This window comes from Cervus elaphus, chromosome 4 (assembly GCF_910594005.1).
Source record: "Cervus elaphus chromosome 4, mCerEla1.1, whole genome shotgun sequence".
NCBI lineage: Eukaryota > Metazoa > Chordata > Mammalia > Artiodactyla > Cervidae > Cervus > Cervus elaphus.
Window position 1 is genome coordinate 15,679,410 of NC_057818.1, and position 27,239 is coordinate 15,706,648.

A 27,239-nucleotide genomic window follows, 5' to 3' on the forward strand; every position below is an offset into this window, starting at 1 on the left:
CCCGCTCCCACTTTAGGTCTCCGTCCTGACATGCCCACAATCCCTCCAGGACTCCAGGATACCGCCCAGCACTGGACCCAGCCTGGCCAGCCCCAGCCTTTCTACAGGTTAAGAAAGAAGCTCATTCTTGGCTCAGACGTGAGCCTATGACCCACTCCAGTCAATGGGATGTGCAGAGAGGGGGTTCTGGGGACTGTCCTCTCTCTCACGTGCCAAGAGGAACCTGCTGTGTCCTTGCTCCTGGTACTGCTGTGTCTGGAGGGGGCCCAATGGCCAGCACTGAGGGTGATGCTGATGCAGGGGCGGGGCAGACAGATAGAGGGGATAGGGCCAGTCAGAGCATTGTTCAGCTGCCAAATCAACCAGCAACCTGTTTTGTCCCTGAAACCCACCCTGCTTCTGGAACTCTAGTGCAATAATACTTCTTTATTGTTCAAGCTGGTTTTACTGAGTCTGCTTCTTGCAATGAAACACACCTGACTTTCTGCCTTACTTTTTAGGCTGTCTTGATCTCAGCCATCTGAGGGCTGCTTTGGCTTATTAAGTATCACCCTTGATGCAGAGGGTCTCTAATGTACATTAGGATCACCTGGAGTGACTGTGAAAATGAAGTCTCCTGGGATGGGGACCTGAGAGGCAGAATTTAAGGGGCATCAAAAGACCCCACTCAGTGGTTGCAATAAGTCACGTTCTAACCCAATATTTTAAAATATTAGAAATAACGACAAAATCTGTGTGAGCAAAGTATCAAAACTCTAAATAAAGATGAGATCACCATTACTCATGTCTCCCTTTGGGTCAGGCTCCAGAGTCCCCGTAGCTGGCTCCTTCCCCAAGGTGGGATTAGAAAGGCCGGCAGGCCCCAGCCTTCATTAATCAACTACCAACCTGCCCTTTCTACCACATGATGCTGGGGGGCTGGGGGTAGGCTAAGGCCACACTGTGGGAAACAGGACCCCAAAGCAGTCTCAAGTCATGCACAGGCAGGCTTCCCATGGATCAGGCCTTCCCTTTAGGTGGGGTCAGCTTGGCAGGTGGGCTGCCTAAACCAACTCCTCCCTGGATTCTGGGAATGAGAGACAGGCTTTGGGAAATGGGGCACTGTCTTATTTGGTAACCCCAGAGGGTGTCTGGTCAAGGCCAGGAGGCAGGGCAGGGGAGTGGGAGGGAGGGAACCAGCAGCAGCAGCTGTCCACCCAGGGTCAGAGAGGTGGGAGGACACGGATTTATGCGGCAGCTCCTGCCCCTTTCTGCGGGGTTGCTCCAGGGACCCTCACCCCGCCTGCGTCCTCCCCGTCGGGTGCAGAGGGAACACAGATGAGGGTGGTGAGAACGCATGGTCGCAAGCCAGTTGGTGTGCGCAGAAGCGGGGACAAGGGGATGTGGGCGTGGCTGGGCGTGGGCGGGGCCGAGGAGGGACAGAGGATGTGGGCGGGGCGCAAGGACAGCTGCCTGCTGGGCAGAGACGCTGGATGGACCCCTGCCAGGCTGGACTCTGTACTCTTCCATGGGGCTCCCTCCACTTGGCCCAGGGATCCTCAGAGTCCTGGAGTCCTGGGAGATGCCTCTGGGGACTCACAAGCACTGACTCCAGGTCACTGTTTTTACCTAAGCCAACCTTTGTCAGATATCAGGATGGTGGCCACCTTGTGAGAATTGGAAAGACAAGTTCTCCAGGCAAAGCCATTAATTATCCTGTGTGCAGAGCCAGGCAGCTAAAACCCCAGTTCCTGACTGGGCTAAGTGCAGCCTGGGCCAGGTGGCCCCAGAGGTGCTCTCCTGTGGCGGGGTAGCAGCCACCTGGCATCCCACCTGTGCAGGGCAGTACTGGGCACTTCAAACGCACTCTCATCCAAACCCTGGAACAACCCCTGTGGCAGCTTTCTGCAGAGGAGGAGACCCAGGGAGGCTGAGAACCCACAAAGGGTGGTGGGGGGGCTGGGGTAGAACAGTCCTCCCAACTCCAGCCTGGGCCCCTCTTCGCTGCACCGCCCTACCTTGCTCACTTCTGCCCTGTTATCTGGCCGGTCACACCCTGCCACCTCGTGGCCTGCCCATCTAGCAGCCTGGCCATGCCATGGGCGATGGCCATCGGAAAGGAGGCTATGGAAGGGCGGTCCATGGGCCTCCAGATTGTGGGGAGGAACCAAGACAAAGGCGGCTCTTGAGGGCTGGGCACTGAGGCAGGCCCAGGAAGACCCAGATGTGGATCCTGCCCGGGGGAGCAGCATCAGTCACACAGCTGCAAGGCAGGCTCTTGCTGTGGGGGTCAGACCCAGTCACGGCAGCAGTTTCTTTCCTGTACCCAGTTCTCTGAGGGATTCTCGATGAAGTCAGAAAAAGAAGGTTTTCACAGACTTTCTCTTAAGTGCTCCAGATCCCAAGGCTGTAGGAAAACGCGGACCCTCACTGGTGACCTCAGGACTGCTGGCTAAAGAGCCAGATAAGCTCCCTACCCGGAGAAATGGCCACATTGAAAAATGAAGATGTCCAGGGACTCCCCAGTGGCCCAGTGGCTGAGACTCTGTCCTCCCAATGCAGGGGGCCCGGTTCAGTCCTTTGTCAGGGAACTAGATCACACATGAGGTTACTAAGACCCGGTGCAGCCAAATAAATAAATTTTTTAAAAATATTTTTAAAAAAATAAACATGTTCAGTGTGGGTGAGGGTGCTGGTAAACAGGCCATGTAACATTTTGACCATAATGACCCAGAGCTGTAAACAGACCAGCAATCCCTACACTCATATTGGTGTACCAGAGGATGTTTCCTACATGAACGTCACAGTGCAACAGTGAAAGTCAGAAGTGGTTACCAACCCCACCCGAAAAAAGCACATGCACATGTAATAATTTTCTCCACTTTCAGGGTTTTCCTGCTAAACCTCCCCAAGCACTAGATTCCATCGCCCAGGGTCTGACCACAGTAAAACATGAATAGCGATCAGATTTCGGGGCACGCACCCTGCACTGGGCACACCTGTGTCTCAGCGCCCCTGCTGCCCGCTCTCAGGCCTGTGCCCAGGCCCAGCCTGTCAGGAGCATCGTGGACCTCCCGTGAACTCATGAGGCATCTGTCCTTCCATCACTGCAGTCCAGCATGTTTACCTGTGTTTTACCTGTTCCCTGGCCTCTCTCCCCTGGGGCAGGGAGTGTCTGTCTGTTCACTATCAAGTCCCCAGGGCCTCGAAAGGCCCACACCCTCAAAGAGTATTTGTTGAACGACTCTGCGTGACCTTGTTTAACCTTCATGCCACTCTCTGAGAGGTTTCATTATTCTCGTTTCATCTTCACCTTCCTTTCTCTTATCTGCATGTTTGGATTTATCATTTATCTTAGCATTTTAAGTCGGGGAAAATAGCAGTTAGTTCTGACAGTACACTTGCAGGGTATGGTTAGGATGGCTGCCCCATGCCAGGCCTGTGGCTTCTCAGCCCACCCCCAGCTCTGGTCACAAGCTCCAGGGCCATACCCAGCTCAGAAGGCCCGTGGGCAGCACAGACTGGGCCAAGAGGAAGGCATGTGACCTGGCCGGGCCAGTCACGATCCTTGTCTGGGATGTTTTAAACTGGGGACTTTCTCTTTGCTCTGCTCAGGAGGCTCTCTCAGAGCTGCCCAGGGCCATCTGCTCTGAGAGGCGAGAGGGCCTGCCCTGAGCGTGTGCTGGCTGACCCAGGGCCCCTGAGGCCAGTCCCACCCCGTCCTTCCTGAAGCCCGTTATTGAGCCAACACACCTGGGTCCTGCCTGAGCTCCTGGGTGGCGTCTCTGTTACCTGCAAGCCTGGCACCCTTACTGCACGCCCTGGCCTCCGCTGGCCCTGGCCCCTGGCCGTGCACATGGGGAGTTGTGTTGGAAGCAGCTGGCGGCAGCCGCGCTCTGTGCCTAGCAGGGTGAGAACAGCCCGCCCACGGCGGCTCCATGCCCGGGGCAGGCCCAGCTGGGCCATCTCAAGCCCACACACATCTCCCACTGAAACGGGTGTTTATTACCCCTGGAACAGGGGCATCCGCAGGCCTTTTCCTGCAGGGGGCCTGGTGCCATCACTCCCGACGGAGACAAAGTCTGCCTCCTGCGCGGCCCCTCAGACACCCGTAGCTCCCTCCACGTGGACCCTCCTGCCTGAAGCTCCTCTCCGCCTGAGAATCTGCCGAGAAGCCTTCCCAAGTTGGGGGGACGCCCTCCAGCACCCCCATGACAGTCCCATCGCAGCTGCTCATGTGTTCAAGGAGGCAGGCTCCCCTTGACTCATGGCTGTGGCTTCCTGCGCCCACTTGTCCTGGGGTACGAGCGTGCAGGACCCACACACAGGCTCTGCCAACACTGCTTTTCTATGTTGCCCTTGAATAAGCAGCTGACAGAGGACCACCCTCACCCACAGAGAAAACCGTACCTAGTCCCCATTTGTGCCTAAACATCCCTTAAACGCTCCCTCCTTCCCCCAGGGGCACTAACAGAAGATGAGGCAGGAGGCAAGGAGGGTGTGCCTGGAGATGGGGTTCCCCCACCAGGCTCACTGGATCCCCCTTTGTCCTCTCTGTCCTTCAGTCTGTCCAGAGTGTGTCCTGGGGCATCCCCCATTGTCTTCTGTCTGTGACCCTCAACAGAGGGCATGGAGAAGGCCCTTGCTGCCCCAGTTCTGGGGAGGCGGCTCCCCATACAGATGACAGACCTTGGAGCTGATTTCACAGAGAGGCAGAACCATGCCCAGGCCAGGCCCTTGGCTGTTTCTGTTCAGGCCATCTCATTTCTGGGACTGCAGGAGTCTGAAGGGGGATGTGACCCCCAAAGACCTTTTCCTGCCAAGAGGCTGGCCCAGCAGGGGTCTGACAGGAGCGGTGTGTGGCTGCCTTCCCTCCTGCCCATGGGGCTGGTCTGGGAACAGCTCTGAGGCTGGATGGAGCTGGAGCCAGGTCTGCCTAGCGCTGCGGGAGAGCTGGGCTTTCGTGCCAGAGATGAGGGGAGGCTGCCTCCTCCCTGGTCTGCCCTGGGGAAGCCGGAAGACAAAGGTGGCCATGCCTCGTCCCCCAGTCAGCCCCACCCCCTCCTCTTGTGTAAGAGGCAAAACCTCAGCTCCCGAAGGCGACAAACCCATGCCCAGGCCCGGGGACGCGCCACTGTTCCCACATTCCTGTGTGGGCCCAGGCCGGCTGGGGATTGATGAGCCCCTGGAGCTAGCGTGTGGGGCGCTGACCAGTGCTCCCTGTCCTTCACAGACCTCTCCCCCCAGCCCCAGCCACGGTCTACTTGACACCCCTGCTCAGGATGGGCCAAGCTCTAGAGATGGCCCCTCTCCCACCCACACCCTGGAGTCTGGACACAGTTGGGTGTTGGGGGAGGGGAGGGTGTGGGCAGGATCCGAATGCAGTGGGCAGAACACAGATGTTTACCGCAGGGAGGGTTGGTCATTTCTCACCCTCGTGGGGCACTTCACCTGTGACCCCCACGGAATCCTCATACCAGGCCCAGGCAGCGGACCTCATCTGAGCTGAGGCCCAGAGAGGGGCAGCCTCTCCCTGCCCGAGACACACAGCGTGTAGGCGTGGGCTGGATTCTCTCCAGGCTGCCACACACTCCAAACAACGGAATAGGATTCTCCGGAAAGAGGAATGACGAGTCCTGAAAGCATCGCGCTCAGTGAAGGAGCCAGACACAAAGGCAGCGCATCACAGCATCCCATTGATGTGAATCGTCCAGAGTGGGCGGATGGAGAGACAGGAGGAGACAGGGGTGGGTGAGGGTGACTGCTGAGGGGCACAGGGGTTCTTTTAGGGGAGATGAAAATGTTCTAAAATTAGACGGCAGTGACAGTTGCACAGCTCTGTGACCAGACTAAAAGCCACTGCAGTTGGGCACCTTGCTTGGGTGAACTGTATACTATGTGAGTTATCTCAAGAAAGCTGTTTTTAAATCAAAGCAGACCCAGAACTAAGGCACCTTCTGAACCACAGTCACCCCTGGCTCCCAGGAGAGGGGGCAGGTGAGGGCCGGGGTCCAGTCTCTCCCCACCACGGCAGGTGGGACAGACAGCTGTGGGTCTGGAGGCTTGGGGAAGGGAGTTCCATGTGGCCAGTCCATGCAGAGAGGCAGGGCCGGGGTGCAGGCGGGTGGGAGGAAGACCTGAAATAGCTCTCAGAACCTGAAACTTCGGGGAGAAGCTGAGGGCAGTGTGGTGGCCGCGAATGGGGAACTGGGCTGCTCCGAGGGAAAGGAGAAGTTCTATTTGGGGGGCGTTGGAGTGAAGCAGGAGGGGAGGGTGGCAGAGGTGGACAAGCAAGGATTCTCACACGGGAACACTCACATTTCCAGAGCCCCTGGCCACTACTCACTAGTTTGTTTACGGAAGGACCCTGAGAGAGTAGGGGGGAGTTCCATTCCTCAGATCTGAGACCAGGGTGGGGGCAGGGGGAGAGACCAGTGCAGCCCCAGAGGACACATGGGAGCCCACCCTTTCCCACCCGTAAAGGGGCAGGCTCTGCACCCAGGCTCCAAGGGCACGTGGCAGGTGCTGTGAACTTGGACGGGCTGTGAGAGGGTGGAGCCTTGAGTGCGGAGACTGTTTGAAAACTGCAGAGAAGGTGTGAAATGAGAAGTCAGAAAGCCCTGGTTTGGGAAGGCGCGTCAGACTGGGGATTGGACCCCTGTCCTAGGCGGAACCAGAAGTCTGTTGCCTGGGGCTTCTGCAGAAGCCAGCTTTTCCTTATATGAAGGGGCTGGTCCAGTTTTGTCCTCTGCATCTTCTCTCTTCCTCTTTCTTCCTGCTTGGGAGGCAGACGTGATGCCTGGAGGTGGTACAGCCACTTTGCAGCTAGGAAGCCACTAGTAAGTGGAGGTGGAATAGAAAGAGCAAAGTAGTCTGTGTCCTAGATGGCCGCACCAGCCTCGACCACCTGCTTCTGAGCTTCTGTTACATGGACAAAGACAAACAAACCCTGTTTCTACTGCTGTTGGCTTTTCTGCTATTTGTAGTTGAATGCAATCCTGTTGGAGATAGGGTTGAAATCCTTCATGGGGAGGGTTGCCAGATTTAGGAAATAAAAATACAGATGCTCAGTTAAATTTGAATTTTAGATAAGCAGTGAATAGTTTTCAGTATAAGTGTCTCCCAGGAATTATTTGGGACATACTTATATGAAAATATTGTTTATCTGAAATTTGACTTTTCATGGATGAAGTAACGGATCCCAGAGAGCTTTCACATCTTGTCTGAGAGTTTGTCCTGAGCGGTGTGGGGGTGGGGACGTAGCTATATCCTCGTGCTCTGGGGACGCTGCTGCTGCTACTGCTAAGTCGTTTCAGTCGTGTCCGACCCTGTGCGACCCCATAGATGCTAGGGCTTCCTAATTCTGTTGTTGTTCAGTCGCTCAGTTGTGTCCAACTCTTTGCGAGCCCATGAACTGCAGCACGCCAGGCTTTCCTGTCCCTTACTACCTCCTGGCATTTGCTCAAGTTCAGGTCCATTGAGCCGATGATGCCATCCAACCATCTCATCCTCTGCCGCCCTCTTCTCCTTTTGCCTTCAATCTTTCCCAGCATCAGGGTCTTTTCCAATGAAGGGCTTCCTAAAACCTGACATAAAACCATGCGCAAAGGAGACCCATCGCCCAGGACAGAGCGATCCAAACCAAATGTGGTCCGAAGACAAGACTCAAAGAGAAAGCGATGGTTAGTGGAGGAAGCCTCTGCCCCAGTTTTACACGGTCATGACATTTTCATCCCATTTGACTAAAGTACCAGCTGTGGATGAGGGGACAGTTGTTCCCCATGGACAGTGTGTGACCACCATCCAGGACTGGCCCTGGGAGCACTCTGAGTGATGCTGAGGCCTCATCCACGCTCCACAGAAAGCTACTGGGATCGATGAGCCATGCCTGCCTCGAGCTGAGAGAGGGGTGCAGGCTCCCAGGTGACCTGCAACCAGGTCAGCCAGGGGCCAAGCTCCTGAAGGTCCAGACGTCAGGACTGAAATATGTCCAGGTTCCAGAACCCACCTTTCAGGGCTGACATTCACTGGGCCCGCAGAGCATGGTTGCCCTCAGCATCCCCTTCAGTCCTGGGGGCTCCCGGGCAGAACCTGGTGTCACAATAGCAGGCAGTCTGGTCTGGTCTGTGGCTGGGGTCTTCCCAACTGGCATGCATCTAAGATTCTCCAGAGACCTGGCCAAAGGAGCGTGAAGGAGGCCTGGGGTCCTCGACTTCCAGGCCTGTGGTCTGCTCCCTCCTATTGCCTCTCCTCTCCTGAGCTCCTCCTCCTGTGAACAGTCAGTCTCTTCTGCAGGCTGGACCACTCCCGAGGCTCTGCCTCAGGGCATAAAGACCCAGCCAGACTCCTCTCCTCCTCACCTTCCTCTGACAGAAACGCCGGTCTCATTCCCTGTGTCCAGTCAGGCTTCCACGGTCAGTGGGCATCCCGCGACGGGCCTGGATGTCTTTCTATTGACACCGATTGGGCCCCAGATGCTGTAAGTTGGGTGTTAACTTGCAGGAAACCGACAAGTTACAAACCGTTTGTGCTCATAGCAAAGACTGTGCTTCACTGACTGTGTTTAGGGGTCTCAAGGCGGCATTCTCTCTTCTCGGGATGGAATATCACCCACATCCTCCCTTGAGTCGCCTTTGCCTCCCAGCCGGCTACCTCAGCAATGACACAGACACAGACACCCTCTTCACAGAAGAAACTTTTCAAGAATTTGCTTTCACCTGCCTTCCAGCTTCCTTCGTTTTCTCCCCATCTACCCACCCGTCTGCCATCCATCCATGCACATTAGCAGTGGAATTCCAAAGTGAGACGAGCTGAGTCATTTAATAACATGCTTATTTGAATTAAAGCTGACAAATGTCAGTCTTGTTGTTCAGTCGCTAAGTCGTGTCTGACCCTTTGTGACCCCATGGACTGCAGCACGCCAGGCTTCCCTGTCTGGGCCTGGACAGTTTGATTTTGGGGCAACGTTTCCACCAATCAAGGTGCTAAACCTGCAGCCGCAGCCTCAGGGTTTCCATGAAAATTAGCCCTGAGCACATGTGCAGCATAAAACATGACACGCTACACCACACAACCTGTTAGATGTTAAACACAATGTTAGGTGTTGCAAACAGGCCGGTCGGCACCATCGCCCAGTCTTAGGAAGATGCTGGTGAAATCACAAACAGGCCCCAAGATCGCTGCTCTTTGAAATAAACGACTTTCGCTTTAGTCTCCCAGGCCACCCTGAGTCTCAAAAGTCTGACTCAAGAGCGAATGATCATGAAATATGAAGATGTAGAGAAAAATAATTCTTGTTGGGCTTGGAAACTGGTTACAATTTAGACTATAAACCAGCCACAGAGCAGAGTCACTGAACTCCCACTTCCCTGAAAGATCTGGATAAAGGTCTGACACACATGGGCTTCACCGGTGGCTCAGTGGTAAAGAACCCGCCTGCCAATTCAGAAGACGCATATTCGATCCCTGGATCCCCTGGAGAAGAAAATGGCATCCCACTCCAGTATTCTTGCCTGGGAAATCCCATGGACAGAGAAGTTGGGTGGGCTAAAGTCCATAGGGTCACAAAAAGTCAAACACGACTGAGCACACATGCACACACGCATGCACGCTGACACACATTCTGAAGTTGTTTTCAAGACCTCCCGATACAAGTGCATAGATCCCAGACCAGGTGGAAACCAGAAGACTGATGATGCTCAAAACTTCACCTTGATGCCAACCAATCTGAGAACTGCGCACCAGCTGAGCAGACACCCTGCAGCCCCTCCCTCACCTAGCCTCTGAAACCCCTTCCCTGAAAGCCATCAGCGAGTCTGGGTCTTTTGAGCTTGAGCTGCTCGCTCTCCTTGCTCACCGCCTATAATAAACAGGGTGCTTTCCTTCATCACAACGCGGCATCAGGGGACAGGCTGTGCAGCCTGTGGGCGAGGGGACCCAAGTTTGGTTCAGTAACAGTGGCAGTGAGATGCCCACCCGGAGGCCCCAGTTGGGCCCTGGCAACCTCGTCTTGCTTCCTCCCAAGGGGTGGGGGCACCTGCTCGCTACCGCACATCTCACACGCATTAGCCAGCAGGAGTGTTAAGGTCACTCTTTTCGCGGCCAGCGTGTGGGGTGAAGCCAGCTGTCACCTTCCAAAGCTTCTGTAGCGGCTACAGCCCCTGTTCATACCCAACACAAAAGCAGCAGCCCAGGGCTGGTGTGACTGAGCTGGGTGAGGCCGCTTTCTGAGAAACAGCACCTTACAGGGGACTTGATTGTTCAAAAACATTTTAGGGAACATGCCAGCCAAAAGTCACGGAGCCAGCCTCAGAGCTCCTGGCTTGGAAGCCAGACCCTGGCATCCAGTACATGGCAGGGCCATGGGAGTGAACTGGGGTGCTTACACGTCTCCTTTGTGGAAACAGGGAGAGCTCAGCGATGTGCCACTATTATTACAAATGCCCGCCCACCCCTGGGCCCTGTCCTGACTGCAACAGCCCATCTGCACACCCTCCGCAGCGGGGGCTATCCCACCAGGCCTGGGCTCCAGCACGGCCTGTCATGTATTCCTGGCCTCGCTGAGGAGTGCACGGGTGTGTCTGCTCAGTAGTGCAGTCTCCTGACTCACCCAGGACTGGCCACGGCCACCTCTGTGCGGTGCTGTCTGGGGAAGGCCCGGGGGGTGGTGCTCAAGCGGCCAACAGGCAGATACCAAAGTCCCCTCAGCCACCTCTTCCTTCTAGCGTCATTGAGGGGCTGCTCAGAGTGCCATTTCTAGCTTCCTGGAGCGGGGTTTCCCAGCTCGGAGACCTCAAGCTTGCTGCTTGGTGGCCACACCAGGACTTTCCACCACCCAAGCCTCACGTTGAAGGTCTGGAGCAGGGCTTGAGTTGGGGAGGGGATGGTGCAGAGCGAGGGAGACCGCACCAGCCTCTCCTCTGTTCATCACAGCCAGACTCCCTGCCACAGCCTCACCCAGATGACCGCTGAGCCCATGTTCAGATGTAGAGAAAATACAGCCGAAAAGGTCGGATCAGGTGGACCGAGGCCCCCACCGGCTCGATGGTCAGATGCCAGTGTCCCGCCCCTGCCTCCCACCTCTGCCCACGCTAGTTTCTGTGGATGGGGCCTCCCCAGCAGCCACAAGGATTCATGACCTACTGAAATGCCCTACATTGCACGGGACATGTGACTGTACAAAAGGCCTTTCTCAACAGGAGCTTCAACGGGTCACCTTGCAGCCCACCCTCCAGCTGCCAGGCTCAGGGGGCCACCAGGCAACGCGGCCACGACTGCACTGATGCTTTGTTTTCTATCATCGTGGGGAGAAAAAGGAATATTGCAGAAGATGCACAGAACTCAATACTTCTATGTAGCAATTTAAAACACAGACAGTTACACCCTATCTGGGAAAGACACACACAGATAAAACAGTTCTTTGGACGGTTCCACAGGTGGGCGACTCCATGCTCATGACATGCAACACGAGCCCCATTTTACATTGAGGATTCGGAGCCGAGTTTGGGGGGACTGACCTCGCATGGCACCCTGAACTGGGTCTGGGACCTGTAGCCTGGCTTTCAGTGTTCCCAGGGTGGGGGCAGAGGGGCAGCCTCCGGGGCAGGGGGCACTGGATCTACAAGCAACTCCTTTTTAATGAAGAAGTGTGGTGAGGGAGCAGCTTTGGGACGAAGTGACAGTTTGCTTCCCCTGCCTGGGATGTGGCTTTCCTGATGTGGGCAGATTATTTCATAATTTAAACGAAAGGTGGGCCGATGGTAGGAGCAGGCAGCATGCCAGGGCTCCCCCACCCCCCGGATGCCGACCAGGCCGGTCCCTCTGTTTCCCAGGTCCTGCAGGCTCAGCAGCCTGTGCAGTAGAAACTGTACGTGGCCCGCGTGTGAAACGTTTCATATTCTGGCAGACAGAGAAATCAGCTTTAAATCTGTTAAATCTGATCTACCTGAAACGTTATCATTTTCACTTGTATTCAAGTTAGAGATTATTCAGATATCTGTTGCATCCTGCTTTTGCCCAAAGACTTTGAAATCCCATGCCAGGGTGTCTCCAGCTGGACGGGCAGCCCCAGAGGGTGGCAGAGCCTCAGGGCCACCTGGTCTCATCTGTGCTGAGGGTCGGGTCAGGGGCTCAGGGAAGTGCGTCGCCGTAGTGACGGGTGAGAAGCAGAGTCTGGACCGTGGACATTTGCCTGAAAGGGAGGTGGCTGGGCAGGGCAGGGCTGCAGGACCTCGTCCAGCTGTCTCTGGTCCCCGGGGAGGGGGAGGGAAGCACCTGGCAGTTTCGGTTTCCACAGGAAGCTGCCTGCTCCCGTCTCCCCTCCAGCCAGCTGTGCTCTCTGCCCTGCAGCTTCTAGTGGCAGCCCCTGCCTGGAGAGCCCCCCAGGTGGGGACAGCCCCTCGAGCTGCAGACAAGGAAGCCCGGGTCGAGGGGCCAGGTTAAAGCAGAGTCCCTTGTCCTGCCTCCTGGGCCTCAGAGGATAGAGCAGGGTGCAACGCACCTGGGGCCTGTGGGCTGGAATGATACTGTTATGACTTGCAGTTTTTTGTCACCTGCTTTAGAATATCGGGTCCTGACCCTGGGTCTAGAAAACGCTGTGGTGGTGGAGGGGTGGAACAGAGTCTGTCTGTGCATCCGTCTGTCCAGGCCTCCTGAGAAACAGGAGGGGAGAGGCGAGGGCTGTGCGCATGGAGCCTCTCGGGGAGGCTCCTAGCCCAGAGGTCGAGGCGCTGCCTGGCAGGAGTGGGTGTGCGGTCAGCAGTGGGGCTGGGGTGGCGGGCAGTGTCCTGGGGAGGTGAGCCCTGGGACCCCTCAGTAAAGTGTGATCTCTCTGAGGTCTAGAGTCTGGGTGTTGGTGTTCCTGCGTCTGTGCTGTCGCTCTGCTCACAGCGAGGCTGGAACCCTAGACCTTTTGTCTTAAAAAGAGGACCCGGCTGTGGGAAGACCCCTACAGCCCCCGCCCCTGAACTTTCTGAGGGGCCTTGTTGGCCTTGGAGGCAAACGTCCCAGAGACCCTCCTGCTTGGCCTCCCTCCCACCATGCTGCCCCCTCCCAGGGCCTGTGAGGTCGGGGCTTTCCATGCACTCAAAATGCACCCCGATTTGGGAGGAAAGGAGGAAGCACTGGGAGCCCCAGGGCGGGTGAATCCCCACTTCCTTCCACAGGGCCCCTATTCACTCCCGCCAGGGGCCTTGGCCGGGGCGCGGGTACAGACAGGGGGTCATAGCCAGGATCCTGCAAGGGGTGAGAAAGGTGGGCTGGGCCGGGTGGGTGCTGGGGTCCTCCCCCTCCATCCCCAGCTTTTCGGGGTCTGGCTGCCACCCCCACGTCATAGACAAGAAGATAGGCCTGTGGGGTCCTGGGCAAGTGATGGAGCTGGTTTCCAGCCCGGCCCTCCCCTCCTGGTTCTGACCTGGTCCAACCTGAGCAGACAGGTCTGGAGGGCGCATCTTCAGGGTGGCCTCCCTGACCCCTGGCCAGCATGAGGGCCAGGCCTTGGTTCCCCATCCACCGGGAACACTGGTCATGTCTCTAGAGCAACGACAGTCCATCAGTGTGGCTCCTGCGGCCATGAGCAGGTGGGGCCCAACCCTCTGCCGTCTGACATGTGTGCCTTCATCCACCAGACCGCCAGGCTGTAAGCCCCCCAGGCTTGAGCCCCCTGGAGCTTTCTCTCAGGAAGGGAACCCTTGCTGCACCTGCAGGGTGAAAGCCACAGTCAGAGTCCCCCTTGCCCCATGAGCCCTCAGTTGCAAGGAGTGGCCCTCAGAAAACCCGAGCTTACTTAAAGGGCAGGCATGAACCTGGGGCAGGCTTGCCTGCTTTTCTGAAAGTTGCAGAGCAGCAAGGAGCACAGGGCTTCGCCCCGTGGCCCAGGGTGGGCTGCTCTCAGGCATTAGCAGCAGCGGTGCTCTGTCCAGCTGTCAGCTGGGGTGCCGGCAACATCTGCCCCGGGCTCCGTGGAATGGAGCCAGCAGACCCCACCGTGGGCTCTCAGAGGGCTCAGCCCAGGGTCTGGGCTGCCAGGTGTGGCTCCCACACTGGAGTGCTGGGTGCCAAGGGAGTCCCTTTCCTGAGGCCCCGCCCAAGTGCATTTCTCCCCAGGGAGGGTGCTGGGCAGACAGGGAGGCTCCAGCCCTGCTGGGGACTGCTGTGTGACCTTCGGTAAGTTTCTTGGCCCCTCTGATTCGTCTCCATGTATGCAGCCAGGTCAATAATGCCTTTGAAGGTTACTGGGCAGAAGCCATGCCCAGGGCCAGGAAGGGCTCTGGAATGGAGTGGCCCTCTCCTCTGCCCCCATCCTGCCTCCTCCTCCAGGGAGCAGACTGTCCTTGGGGAACAACCTCGGCGGTCCCTCCTCTGTCCCTGCGGTCATGTCCCCGAGCCTCTGCTGTCTGAGGAGCAGGCCTGCGTTGTCACAGAAGGATTGCCCAGCCCCCGGCAGTGACACCCAAGCGCTCCCACCCAGAACAGAGGTGGCCACGTCTGAGGGATTCCCGCTTAGACGCTGGCCCAGGCGGGTGAGTCCACATCTGACCCACCCCCCTCCCGCTTAGGAACTGGGGGAGGAGTGTGTGCACCCTGGGAGTCTGACACAGGCCTCCAGGGCCAGATAGGTGAGGTAGGAATGGGCCTGGGTGGGCTCTGTGGCTGAGTAGGTGCTGGGATGGGGGTCGACAAAAAGGTTCCTCCATCCTTAGGACGGAGGATAGTTAGCAAGTCAGTGTTTCCAAGGCAACAGGACCCACTGGGATGGCAGGAGATGCCTGCCCTCCCTGCAGTCGGCATCCCCCTCTGGCCACTGGGCCTTTCCCAGCCCTCCCTGGGCCTTTCCTGGAAGCGCTGCTTGGTGGTGGTGGGGCACAGTGGACCAGGGAGATCTCATCACACATCAAACCTGCCGGCACGTCATCTCAGACCGCCAGTCTCCTCATCTGCTGTTTATAAGCCACCTGCCTGGGTGTTCTGTGGCTTGGCAGTCCCTTTCCCTTTCTGGGCCCTGTGCCCCCCTGTAGAGGACATGGGGAGAGAAGATGGGAGGGCAGGTGGTCCAGCCCCATCCACACCTCCAGCTGCGGGGGAGGGAACGCTGGTGCCCATGGGGAGGGGCTGGGACGGGCTGCCCCGGTCTCGTCCCCAGGCCTGGATCCAACTCAGCCCTGGGGCCACATGCTGTCTGACCCCTGGCAGGTCACTCCAGTCTTTGGGCCTAAGCTCCTGTCTGACAGCAGCTGTGATCTAGCATCTAGAGACCAACACAAGCCACTGGCCAGGGCCCCTGTGCTGATTAGCGCACTCGCTGTCTGCGGGTGGTTGAGTCGCCTGGACATGGGATGCATTCACCACCCAGTGCTGGGCATCCCGGCAGCACCACTCCGGGTGCTGAGAGTGCCATGGCAAGCAGACAGCAGAGCCAGCACACCAGGGAGACAGGATAAATAGACACGGAACTGCCTCCTTCGTCAGATAGAGTAATAAGTGAAGGGGAAACAGCAGGAAAGGAGGACTGGGCACACGTGTTGGGGGTGGGGGGGGGTAACCAGAGCAAAGATGAAGAGGGGGTGGGGGGGGCCTAATGGAAGAGGATCCCATGGGGAGGGAACAGTGCCAGGGCGGGAGGGGGTCTGGGTGTTGGTGGGGTGGCCATGCACCAGCTGGATAAAGGGAGAGGGTTGGGCACGGGATGGGGGGCAGGGGAAGCCCCCAGAGGGCATGAACACAGAGGAGAGGTGATCTGGCCTGACTTTTCTTGAGTTTACTCTTGTAAACAATGGAATGGCAAATTGACTCCCCAAAGCCTCATGAGAAGCACCTGTGAACACCCCACTCCCAGAAGACCCCTGGATGGGGTTCCCATGGATGCCACCTCCATTCTGGGCCACGCTTTCCCAGTCACTGCCTGCCCCAGGATGTCTGCCTGCCCTGGCTGTGCCAGTGGGACTGTACAAAGGGTTTTAATGCTGAGATTTTGATTAGCGCCATTGCAGCCCTACCTCTGGCCCCATTACCTGTGTGAATAAGCCTGAGTCCAGCAGTGGCCCCTCTTTTCCCTCCCTTGGCCTCTCCGCCACCACTGCAGTTGTGGAAGTGAAGATGTGAGAGGTTAACACTAATGCCTTTCTTCTCAGTCAAGACACTTTGAGAAGTGAAAGTCTTTGCCTCCTCTAGCTACCCGCCAAGGGACCACTTCCTTCAGGAAGTTGGCCTGGATTGCACCCTGCCCCCTGGGTATCACTCCTGTCCCCAGCTCTGTCTTCTGAAGTTTGGATTTGTTGTCTAATGGGTGGGGAGGACGTGGGTGGCTGGAGTCCTCCTGCCGGCTGCCCCCGGAAGTCTTGCCCCCAGGCTTGTGGGATGGGACAGCATGGAAACTGCAGGTCTCAGGGAAAGAGTGCTCCACATTTACCCTGGGGGTAATGCACTCCTCCCAGGACCTGGGGTGGAGTGCAGCCCTCCCTCCGCAGACTTATGCTGGGTCCTGACCTGGGGCATGGGGGGATGGAGGCAAGCTGCACTCCTGCTCCTCTGCTCTGGAGGCTGGCCTGGGGCAGGTCAGGAGGCCCTAGGAGATGGGCATGGAGGGAACACATGGGTGTTTGTCCTGCTGTCCTCTCTCCAGGGCTCTCCCACTCCATTCCTCTCCTGGCCCCTCTCTCAGCTCATTCCCCTCCTCCCTTCCCACCCCTCAGGTCAAGGAGTGTCCCCCAGAGTTCTGTGCTGGCCAGGTGACTCTGTTTGATCTGTGTCAGTGGTTTCTCTTCAAACTGTCCACACTCTTGCCCAGTGGTCATGCAAGCGGTTTCCTGCCAGGACCAACTGATCTAGCAGGTGTCCAGGGCTCCTTCCACCGTAATGGGCCCCCACTCCCATCTGGCCCTGCATCCATCCTGTAGGGTCAGTAGAGCCGGGTCCAAGCCTGCCTCTGCTCTTGCCTGCTGCGTGCCCCTTGGAACCTTGGTATCTTTTTCTGTGATGGCAATCACAACCTCACATGGGGCTCAGCAGCCCTGAGCCGATATCCTGACACGGGAGCCCCCAGCATCATGTGGTCAACAAGAGGTGGAGACGGGCCTGGGGAAGGGAAGGAAGCCCTGCAGGATGTGAGCAGAGCAGGCACAGGACAGCCGTCCCACGTGAGGCAATGGTACAGAAGTCAAAGGACAAATCACTCGCAGTACTTTGCACAGAGACACAGATGGATGTGGGGCTTGGTCCTCGGTCCCACACTGCACAGAGGGGCTGTGGACTCTGCCATCCACCCAGGCACATGCCAATCCCAGACGCCCTGGGCCCTCCCAGTATGAACTCCCCAGTATCCATAGCTGACTGTCTCCTGACAGCCCTGAAAGCGTGGCCAAGGGCCTCGGCTGATTGGAAAGTGGGGTGGCGGGCGGGCAGTGGGGCAGAGAACACGTGGGATTCTGATAACCTGGCTCCCCTCTTGCAGGGTGAAGCCCTCAAGGCTCCCTGACCCCCTTGGCAGCTGGAGGCCACAAGCCCAAGCCCTGGGCCTGGCTGTGCCGGAGGCGGCCCTGCAGGCCCTGGGCTCCTTTGCCCCAGTCCTGCCACCTGGAACACAGACAGGATGGTTGGAGCTCAGTCACCTGGAATGGGGTGGCCCTAGATTCAAAAACCACTGTCCTTTTCAGAAGAGGAGTAGAGGCCGCATTAAGATGGGGGCAGAGATGGGAGGGAGGCGGCCACAAGCCAAGGATACCTGGAGCCCCCAAGAGCTGGAAGAGATAGGTAGAACCCTCCCTTGGAGCCTCTGGAGGGAGCTCGGCCTTGCGACCCTCCTGGTTTCAGATCTGGCCTCCAGAATCGGAAGGAGGAGATTTCTGTTGTAATTCACCCATTTGTGGTGATTTGTTACAGCCTTCCCAGGAAATGAATACAGCAGAGAGGGTGATTCCAGATAGAGAATGTTTCAAAGAAGTGCTTGTGGTTGGGGTGGGGGGTGGCGGGGACAGGAGGAGGGAAACAGGGGAGGGAGGGCAAGACCACTTGGTGACAGTGGTGACCTCTGAACCCCACCCCTGTGGCCAGGTGACTCAAGGCTCACAGGATGGCGCCCTCCACGAAGCTGCCTCGCTTGGACCCTCTGGTGACGGTACACTCCCTGTCTCCCTGCAGATCTTCCACCTGGGTCCCACCTGAACAAGCCTGACTCAGTTTCCCCTTCAGGCACCGTCCCTGAGCCTCCTTTGCCCGAGGCACCACTGCCAATGTGCTAGCTCCACCTCTCGTTTGTGGGGTTCAGCTCCTAGCACACACAACTGGCTCTTTTTTTTGCCCACACCTTGTGGCATGTGCAGGTCTTAGCTCCCACAGTGGAATGTGGAGTCTTACCACTGGACTGCCAGGGAAGTCGGGCACCTAATAAGCCTGAGTGCAGTGAACACCTCCTAACCAGCATTGTTCCTTTCTGTCTGCTGCAGCCGCACACCTCGGGGACGCACTGGCAGAGGTGGGTCTGTCCGTGGGTCTGTCTTCCCCCCGCCCTTGGCCCCGCCCCCACTTCCTACCAGCAGGAGGGCCGTGCAGAGGTCATGCATGTTCTCAGACAGACAGACTCAGCTTCAGAAGATATTACTTACTATTCTTTTAATGGTTTAGGTGCTACTTGACATTTGGAATCTCAAAGCTTTCCACAGACTCTTGGGAAGCCTGCAAGATAGACCCACTGACCCAAGGCCTGTCCTGGACCCCCGGGCTCCGATGGACTCCAGCCTAGCCCACCTGCCACTTCCTCTGGTAGAGATGTCCAGCATCTGGGGGCCCAGCATCTGCCCCTTTGAGGGGGCATGGGGAGCTGGATGTCTCCCTGCGTGTCTGTGTCTGTCCCATGGGGCCAGGTGATTTAGAGAAGATGGGCCACAAGTTCCTAAAAGCCGGAGTCCCAGGACGGGGACCCCGTGCCCAGGCAAGCCCCCAGCTCGACGCACAAGCCAAACGCCCACTGCTTTCCCTCATCCCCCTGAAGCCCCTAGGTGAGACGCGCTGCGGATGGGGTGGCTGCGGCTCTGCTTCAGAGGCCCGCAGCCCAACACCTGGAGTGACATTGTGAGCTCAGCAGGTGCATCACGTTTCCCGGCCTCAGACCCCTTCCACGCAGACACGCCGCCATCCATCCGAACACAGCCACGGCCGCTACCCGCTCCCCCCACCTCCCCACCCCCACCCCCGCCCCCGGCTTTGAGAAGCTGCTTCTTGATCCTTTCATGGAGCCGAAGGATGGGGCCCGGCACACAAGGAAACTGAGACCCAGGTGAAGAGGGACTGATTCCAGGTGAGGAGCGATGAGTGGTCCCAGGACAGCGGGGGTCAGGCAGGGCCACCCCAGGGAAGGAGGGACAGCTGTGTGGTTGCAGCTAGAACTGGATGGGACCAGAGGCTGTGGTCAGCCCGAGGGCAGGGTGGCCATATTCCAGGCCGGTGACTGGCACCTCCCTGGTAACATCTTTGAATCACCCGCAGCAAGCTAGTGACTATGTGGAGAGGCGGGCCTTGTGCACCCTGGGGCCCCAGTCCTGGATGTGCTGAGTGCCCAGTGGAGCTGGCCCTCAGGTCCCTGGCTGGGGAAGGTGGGGACCCGCTTAGGGCAGGTGGTCCCTCTGCAGGGGAGATGGGCTGTCTGGGGTTGGGGTGCTGGGGTGACTCAGGCCTGCTTGCGCTCTGCAGGCGACTGCAATGAGACTTGCGGATCTGTGTTTATAATCCATGGCCACGTGGCTATGGCTGGTGAGCAGGGCCTCCTGTGTGCAGCTCTGCGGGCCCCTGAGTCCCGGGAGAGCCAGGCAGGTGATCCTGCAGCTTGGGCCCACAGCCTCCTACTCCCCCCAGTCAGCAGCCCCTGGAGGTCCTCCCTGTGTGACCACCTCTCCCTGGCTCCGCTGGTGGGAGCCCTGGCAGGTTGCTCCTCAGTAGGGGCGGAGCAGGTCCTGGACCACCACTCGCTCCTGGGGCCCTGGACCAGCCCCTCTCCATCTGGCCTCGGTTTCCTCCTCTGACCTCCAAGTCTTGGGGGTCCCCAGCGCTCTGCACACCACCTTTCTCGCCAACTCCTGGGGTGAGAACAGCTCACTGAACAGCCTCCACCTCCAGCGTCTGCCTCTGGGTGGGGCCCACCCGGGTGGGGCCCAGTGGGGCCCACCCATAGGCCTGGCACCTGCTGGTCCTCCCCGGCCACCTGCCCCACCTGCACAGGTCTGTGCCCGGCGGGAGGCTGTGCTGATGTCCGACATGAGTCAACAGGCCGGGAAGCACAGCAAGGAGATGTCGCTGCCTCATGCCACCTGCTCAGCGCCGCCCCTGACTCCCAAACCGGTCCCGTCCCCTTACCTGGACCGCCCTTCCTGGGACCCCGGGGTGTTGAACAGCTGGTGGATGCCGAGGGCCCACTGTCCAGCACGGGGGACGCCCGGGACATGGAGCCAGAGGGCGGGTTCAGGAATCTGAATCCTGCTGAGGTGGGAGGTGGGCAGCCCCGTTGTGGGCAGCGGTGTGGAGCCTCGTGAGCCTCACGCTCAATGCCCTTCTCAACCTCGTGGGCCCTCGAGGGAAAGACGCAGGCCTTGGTCAGCCTGGGCTCCTCTGAACTGGAGGTCTCTGTCCCCCAGACTGCTTCAGGCCTTCTTGCAGCCGCCTGGGGAAGGGGCGGGTGGCCACAGGGGCTCATGTGATGCAGGGCGGGCCTGGGGAGGCGCCGGTGGGGGAGGTCGCCTGCAGCCTGCGGCGAGGCAGCCAGCTGTGTCACCGTGATAGTGCGGCCGGCCAGGGAGCAGCCGTGCAGCTGTGCCCACTGCTTCCTCAACAGGAACCATCTGGGCCCAGCCCTGCCTGGCCTCCCCTCACGGCAATTCCGTTCTGACTTCCCAACAACTTCCTCCTCCAGCCCAGCCGGTGACACTCCACCCACCCTGAGCCTGGCCCGCTGGGCGTGCTTCCTTGACCTGGGGTGGTGCAGGGGGGCGTGAGGGCGCCGATCAACAACAGAAGGGCAATGTCCACCCTGGCCAAGTCTCCCAGCCCAGTCCGGCCTGCCAATCTCCCCTCTGGCTTGGCCCAGCCTGCAGCCTGGGGTGGTCCAGGGGTCTCCACCCTCTCCTGACCTCAGCCAGACTTCCCCCAGGGCCGTCTTCCCAGGGCCAGCTGTTCGTGGGCCTCACTTGTAACCTTGAACCTGACTTCTGGGTCAGCCCTGGTCTGATCCTTGTCCTGCCACTCTGGCCAGCCCCCTGCACTCAGGCTTTCCCCTGCAGCCTGGAGGTCCTGGCTCCCACCCACCCTGAAAGTGCTGCCCACTGGGCTGGGCAAGGAAACCCCCTCTCTGAGTTTGTCCTCCTGGCTGGGGTCTCCTTGGAGACCCTCACCCCATTTCCTGATGGACACCTTGGGGAACAGTCAATTCAGACTCACAGGTGGAATTTGCCGAGAGCGTGAGGCTGCTCCCCAGTCTGAGGGATGACAGAAAGCATGCCAGGGCCCTCAGTCACCTCTCAGACTAGACACAGGTGTCCCAGACCCCTCACCCAACACAGAGGAGGTGAGGCTGTGCACAGGCATGCAGTCACTTGGTGAAGGTGGTGACCACTGTGGGAAGACCCCTCGAAGGAGACAGCGTGCCCCTTGCCCTCCACTGGCCTGTCAATCAATCCCTGGGGACCCAAACTTGGTGTCGGCTCAGGGTCTCCAACTGGCCAGAGGTGTGCAGCCCACAGCCCCAGAGCTCGTGAATTTTGATAAGCTGAGTTGAATTTCTAGGTAATTCCTGCCCGTGGGGAGCAGTCCGAGCAGTGCAGAGGGCGCGGGGCAGCCAATGAGAACCCCATCCATGCCCCTGCTGCTGTCTTTCCCCAGAGGCACTGTCTCCACAGGTGGGCATCCTTCTAGAGCCTGTGCAGCACAGACCCTGTCTGTTCCTGGAAGGGGCCGCCACGTGCACATCCCCTGCAGGCCGGGCTGCCCTGAGTCCCCAGGGTTCAGATGGAGAGGACGGTCCTGGGAGCCAGGGCCCAGTCCCCGACGTCTCTGCCGTCCTCACGGCACCTCCTGGTCTGCCCTGCTCCAAGTCAGGGTGGGATCTAGGGTCACACTGGCCACCACCTCTCCCACCCCCCCAACCCAGTTTCCTCGGTGTGCGTGGCGCCCTGATCATGGTGGTCCCAGCTCCCAGGCCGCTCAGGGTGGAGACTGTGGAAGATGTCGGGCACAGCCTGCCTCATGGTCCACGGTGCGGCTGTGACCCCCACTGCTACTGGAGCCCTGTGTCACCCCATTTTCCAGGCTGCAGATGGTGGGACCTCTCCAAGCTGGGGAGTGAGAGGGTTTTAGGGAGGCGCAGGCCCCTCCCCTGTGAAGGCAGTCCCCACCCTAGCTCTGGGCAGATGTTCAGGGCACCTTGCACCTGCGGGGCACCCCAGATGGGACACTTCCACTTTCATGAAGGGCCTCTCATCCTGCCTGGTTTTCTGATCAGCGGGGCTGACAGAGGTTGAGTTGAAATAGAAGAAAGTTGTCCGCGAATGGGGAGCGGGTGCCACACCGCCCTTGGTGGCCATCTCTGGAGTGTTCGCCTGCTCCCCACTCCCCCCGGGCCGGGCAGTTGGGTCTTGTGGGGAAGCAGACGTTAGTTGCGGCTTTTGGAGCTGGGCGGCCCGGGAGATAAGGCGCCCAGGAGGAAGCGGCTGCAGTAAGAGGGGTGGGGCCGCTCCCTCCGGAGGCCACGGCTGCCAGCACCCGGTGTGGCAGGGAGGGGGCGAGGGGCCTTCTCTCCCTCGGAAGGCAGACATTCAACCAATAAGCCCCTAAGAGATGTGGCCCATGGGGCAATCAGGGGAGGTGATTTGGAAGCTGTGTCTCAGGGATCAGAGCTGCCCCTGGGGAGGTGAGAGGAAATGCATTCCAGATAGAAGGGCCCTGAGGTGGTCACGGCTCCAGGCTCTCAGGATTCTGTAGGATGGCCAGCGTGCTGGAGGGAGGTCAGTAGAGGCCAGTGGTGAGGGACCACTGGGCAGAGGGAGCAGGGAAGTCACTAGGATGGGTGTCTTATTTCTGCCTCCTTTCCTGTCCTGTAGGAGCCCCATGACTGCTGGGTGAATGAATGACTCAATGGGAGGTGGATAGATGGATTTATGGGTGGATGGATGAATGGGTGGGTAGATAAAGGATGGATGGATAGTTGGGTAGATGAATGGATCACAGGAGGATGGTTGGGTGGATGGAGGGATGTGTGGGTGGTGCATGGATGGCTCACAGGAGGACTGTTGGAGGGAGAGATGGGTGACTGGTGGATGGACCAGTGGAAACACAATTCTATGCAAATCTTAGGTAAGCTGTGCTTTAGAGAGCAGGGACTACAACTCACAGGGGTGACATTCCCAACCACAAAGCCTCCCAGAGAGGGATATGAGACACAGGACAGCCCCAGAGAAGGCCCAATGGGGAGATGTGAGCTACAGGGGAGCCAGGACAGCCCAGCACTCTTCAACCCAGGGCCTGGCAGGTGGCCAACCTCTGCTTCCAGGTCTGGAATGAAATGTGGCCTGATGGTGGTGGTGCGCTCACACAGGAAAGACAGGTGAAGCCAGTCCAGGGCTGGACCCCTGGCCCACCACTCCCCAGTCAGAGTGTCATAGAGCAAACTCAGAGTCACAGGGAAGGGCCACTTGCATCCTGGGTTGATAAGTGGGAATCCCGCACACGAGGCCAGGTTCTGGGGCTCCTGGAGGCAGTCAGCACACTTATTGGCAGGAGGAGCTCTGTCTTTGGGGGCCAGAGGCTGGACCCATGCAGAGACCAGTGAGAGGAGACTGAGCTGGCATCCCGACCCTCTGGTGCTGTGGGCACCTCTGGTGTCTGGTGAGACCAATGATCCTCGTCTCCAAGCAATGTTGTTGGGAACACGGATACATTCACAGAAGTACAAAGGAAACTCCTTTCATCCAAATACAGATGCCAAACTGTTAAGATCTTTCTGATGTAGTAATACACAATGCTTCTCTATTTACCGTAGCTGTGAGTGAGAACTGTGACATCAGATGTCACAGCAGCCGAAATACAAGACGCTAGGTTGAACCCTGTGAAATTCCTGCTACTTGGCTGCTGCTGACCTACAAACGTGACAAACACAGCTGAGTCTGTCCGTGCCGAGCTCACAGGAATGGCTGACACACCTGTGTTCATGGTAAAAAGAAATGCTACACTTTGGTTAGAGGTTAGTGAAGTATAGGTGTAATCTCTTTTTTAATATATATTTATTTATTTGACTGTGCTGGGTCTTAGCTGCAGCATGCAGGATCTTCATTGTATCATGTGGGGTTTTTCGATGTAGAGCATAGGCTTACTTGATAGATAGGTGGGATCTTAGTTTCCTGAACAGGGATCGAACACACATCCCATTCATTGAAGATGGATTCTTAACCACTGAACCACCAGGGAAAACCCTGTAATCTTTTCCTTATCCAAGTTCATGGACCCCTCTTCCTCAATAAAGAACCACTGTTCTAGCTCATGTTGAGGACCCCTCCCATCCCGTGCTTCAGTCAGAGCCTTCTAGCCCCGGTGAACCTGCCACATGGAGGCTTCCAGAGTCAGAGACCCCCAGGGTCACACTCTCATGTTAGCTGTCTTTGCTGGATGCTCTTGGGCCAGCTACTGAACCTCTCTGGGCCTCAGTTTCTTCAACTAGAAAATAAGAGGACCACACAGCCCATCTCACAGGGTGCGGTGCGGGTTCACTGAAACCACTCCACGGAGATCCTACTCCGTCAAGGTCGGCTGTGGTCCCTGTGGGTGTGCTGTCACCAGAAAGCTCATCCTGAACAGAGTTCCAGTCAGATTCCCTGAGAATTCTGCTTGTCCAGCTCAGGACCCTGCCCAGGGAAGCCCTTTGGGAGTGAGGGCTTCCCTCCCCTACTCACCCTCCCTCTGTCCCCCCTTTCACCGTCTGCAGAGACCTCCCTCCTCCCAGCCTCCTGGCTCCTGCCCCCCACCCCCACACCGCAGTAGGAAGATCTGCCCAAATCACATGATTGTCATCCAAGTCCTCTTCATAAGCCTTCAGTGGCTGCCCAAGGCCCCAGGATGAATCCCAAAGGTGACCCTGGATACCACCTTGTTCTACTCCTTTCCCCTCGACAGCTGTCTCTCTCATGGGACCTGCTTCTCTCCCCAAAGTGCTGTCATTATCTCTGATCTTCCCCAGCTCCTCCCACAGACCGGTCCTTCCCTGGCAAACTCCTACACATCCCTCAGAGCCCTCAGGAAGTGCCCCTCCTGTGCCTCCATAGTCCTGGATGCCCCATCACAGCATTAGCACCTTGGATTGTGGTTGCTGTGAGCCAGCCTCCGTGGACAGCAGGAGAGCAGCCCCAGGGTGGAGACCTCACCCTTCTTGGTGATGGCTGTGTCCTTGGCGTGCAGCCCAGGATCCACTTGAGTGTGATGGAAGGCCAAGTGTGTGTGCACATGCTATCTCTGGATGCCCCCCACCCTTCTATAACCTCCCAGGCATGAATTCCATCTGCCCTCAGGACTCCATTCCCCACCTGCATGAAGAAGACAGAAGGAATGACCACCTCTCCTCAACCTCCAACCCCAGTGGTCCAACCAGTTCAGGAGAAGTGGGTCCAGAGGCCCAAGAACCTTAGTGGGTTGCCTTTGGAGACCTGGCCCCTAGAGGGGTGCTCCAGGCTCAGGTGCTGGGAGGTAGAGGCATGGTGTAGCGTCCTCTGAGTTTGGGGACCAGGGCTCAGTAGCCTGTGCTGGGTCAGCGTGGGCCCCCTGAGCCCGGAGGTGGTGTGGAGTGGGGGAAGCCATACTGCTCCTCTTACCCTGAACATTGCCTGCTCAACAAGCAGGACGGGGGCTTTGGGCTGAGCCCGGTGAGGACAGGGTCTGAGGATGGAAACAAGAGTGCTAGCAGTGACGGTCCAGTCGCCCTGACTCAGTGCTGAGACGGTTCCCTGGTGTGCGCCGCACCTGGCCCAAGCACCCTCACCATCACTGTCACCCAGAGGCTCAGCAGCCTGCTCACATCACCAGGTGGTGCATGGGTCTGGGGTCTGGTACCAGGCTGGGTCCAGTCAGACCTGGAGAGTGGCTGGGGAAGCTGGGCAGGCTGGGTAAGGACCCCGCTGCACTGAGGACCCCAGCCCTCCCTGTCCCACCCTTGGTCTCTGCTCCTCGCCAGCCCCCACCCTTCCCAACAGGGTCAAGCTTGGGCAAGGCTGTCCATCTCTGGGGATGGGAAACTGAGGCTCAGAAGGAAAGACTGTCACCTCTGCGTGACCCCAACTCTCCCGGGGACCCGCCCACCCGCCTGCAGAGCGCATCCTCTGAGTCGTGGGGAGCTGCCCACTCTGCTCCCTTGAGCAGCCAAGCTGCAAAGGGGAAGGCCCCTCCCTGAGGCCACTTTCCCTTTGAGGAGCCCCAGGTGGAGGGTGGGGTCGGCCCTGTCCGGTCTTGGTTTCTCTCTGACTGTGGGCTGAGGTTTCCCGTGTCCTGGGCACCACTCATCCCCACGCCCCAAGCTGCCTGCCTGCAGAGAAGCCGTGTCCGCCCCCATCTCAGCACTCAGCTCTCACTGCATTTCCTCTGAGCCCACTAGACATGAGGCAGCAAATCTGGTGCTGTGTTTGATCCAGAAAGAATTAAAGTCGTGGGCAGCTCCCCACGACTCAGGGGATGCACTCTGCAGGCAGGTGGGCGGGTCCCCGAGAGGGTTAGGGTCACACAGAGGTGACAGTCTTCCCTTCTGAGCCTCAGTTTCCCATCCCCAGAGATGAACAACCTTGTCCAGGCTTGATCCCGTTGAGAAGGGTGGGGGCTGGTGAGGAGCAGAGACCAGGTATGAGGCAGGGAGGGCTGGGGTCCTCGGTGAAGTGGGGTCCTAACTCCACTGGGATCAAACTTACTCCACTGGGCACAGATGTCATTGTTCCTCCCTTTGCCCCCTTTTCTCCTCTCCCTCAGGCCTTGGGGTTGGCACCATCTCTGGGTGAGGAGATTTTCTCACTCATGTTGTTTATTGCCTGTCCCTCCACTAGAAGGCCAGTTCTGTGGGGCTGGGTCTTTTTCTCTTAAATAGATTACTTTTTAGAGTCATTTTCGGTTCACAGAAAAATCAAGCACCTGTCCCTCCACACTCACAGCCTCTCCCTCCACACTCACAGCCTCTCCCATTATCACTCCCACCAGGTGGTACTTTGATTACAACAGATGGACTTGCACCACAATCACCCAGAGCCCACAGTCTACAC

At 58.2% G+C, this 27,239-nt stretch overlaps 1 protein-coding gene across 4 annotated transcripts in view; it reads right to left on the reverse strand.

Annotated features, from left to right (window-relative positions):
- Positions 1–20,776, reverse strand: part of CBFA2T3 (CBFA2/RUNX1 partner transcriptional co-repressor 3) — an 81,250-nt gene extending 60,474 nt beyond the window's left edge. Inside the window, exon 1 of one of the 4 annotated variants that reach the window (XM_043898291.1) lies at positions 20,320–20,776. In XM_043898291.1, the coding sequence (XP_043754226.1) occupies positions 20,320–20,656 (337 nt within the window). In that variant the 5' untranslated portion in view covers positions 20,657–20,776. The remainder of the gene's footprint in view (positions 1–20,319) is intronic. The other 3 variants (XM_043898289.1, XM_043898290.1, XM_043898288.1) reach the window with 3 other exon arrangements.
- Positions 20,777–27,239: the final 6,463 nt, after the last annotated feature.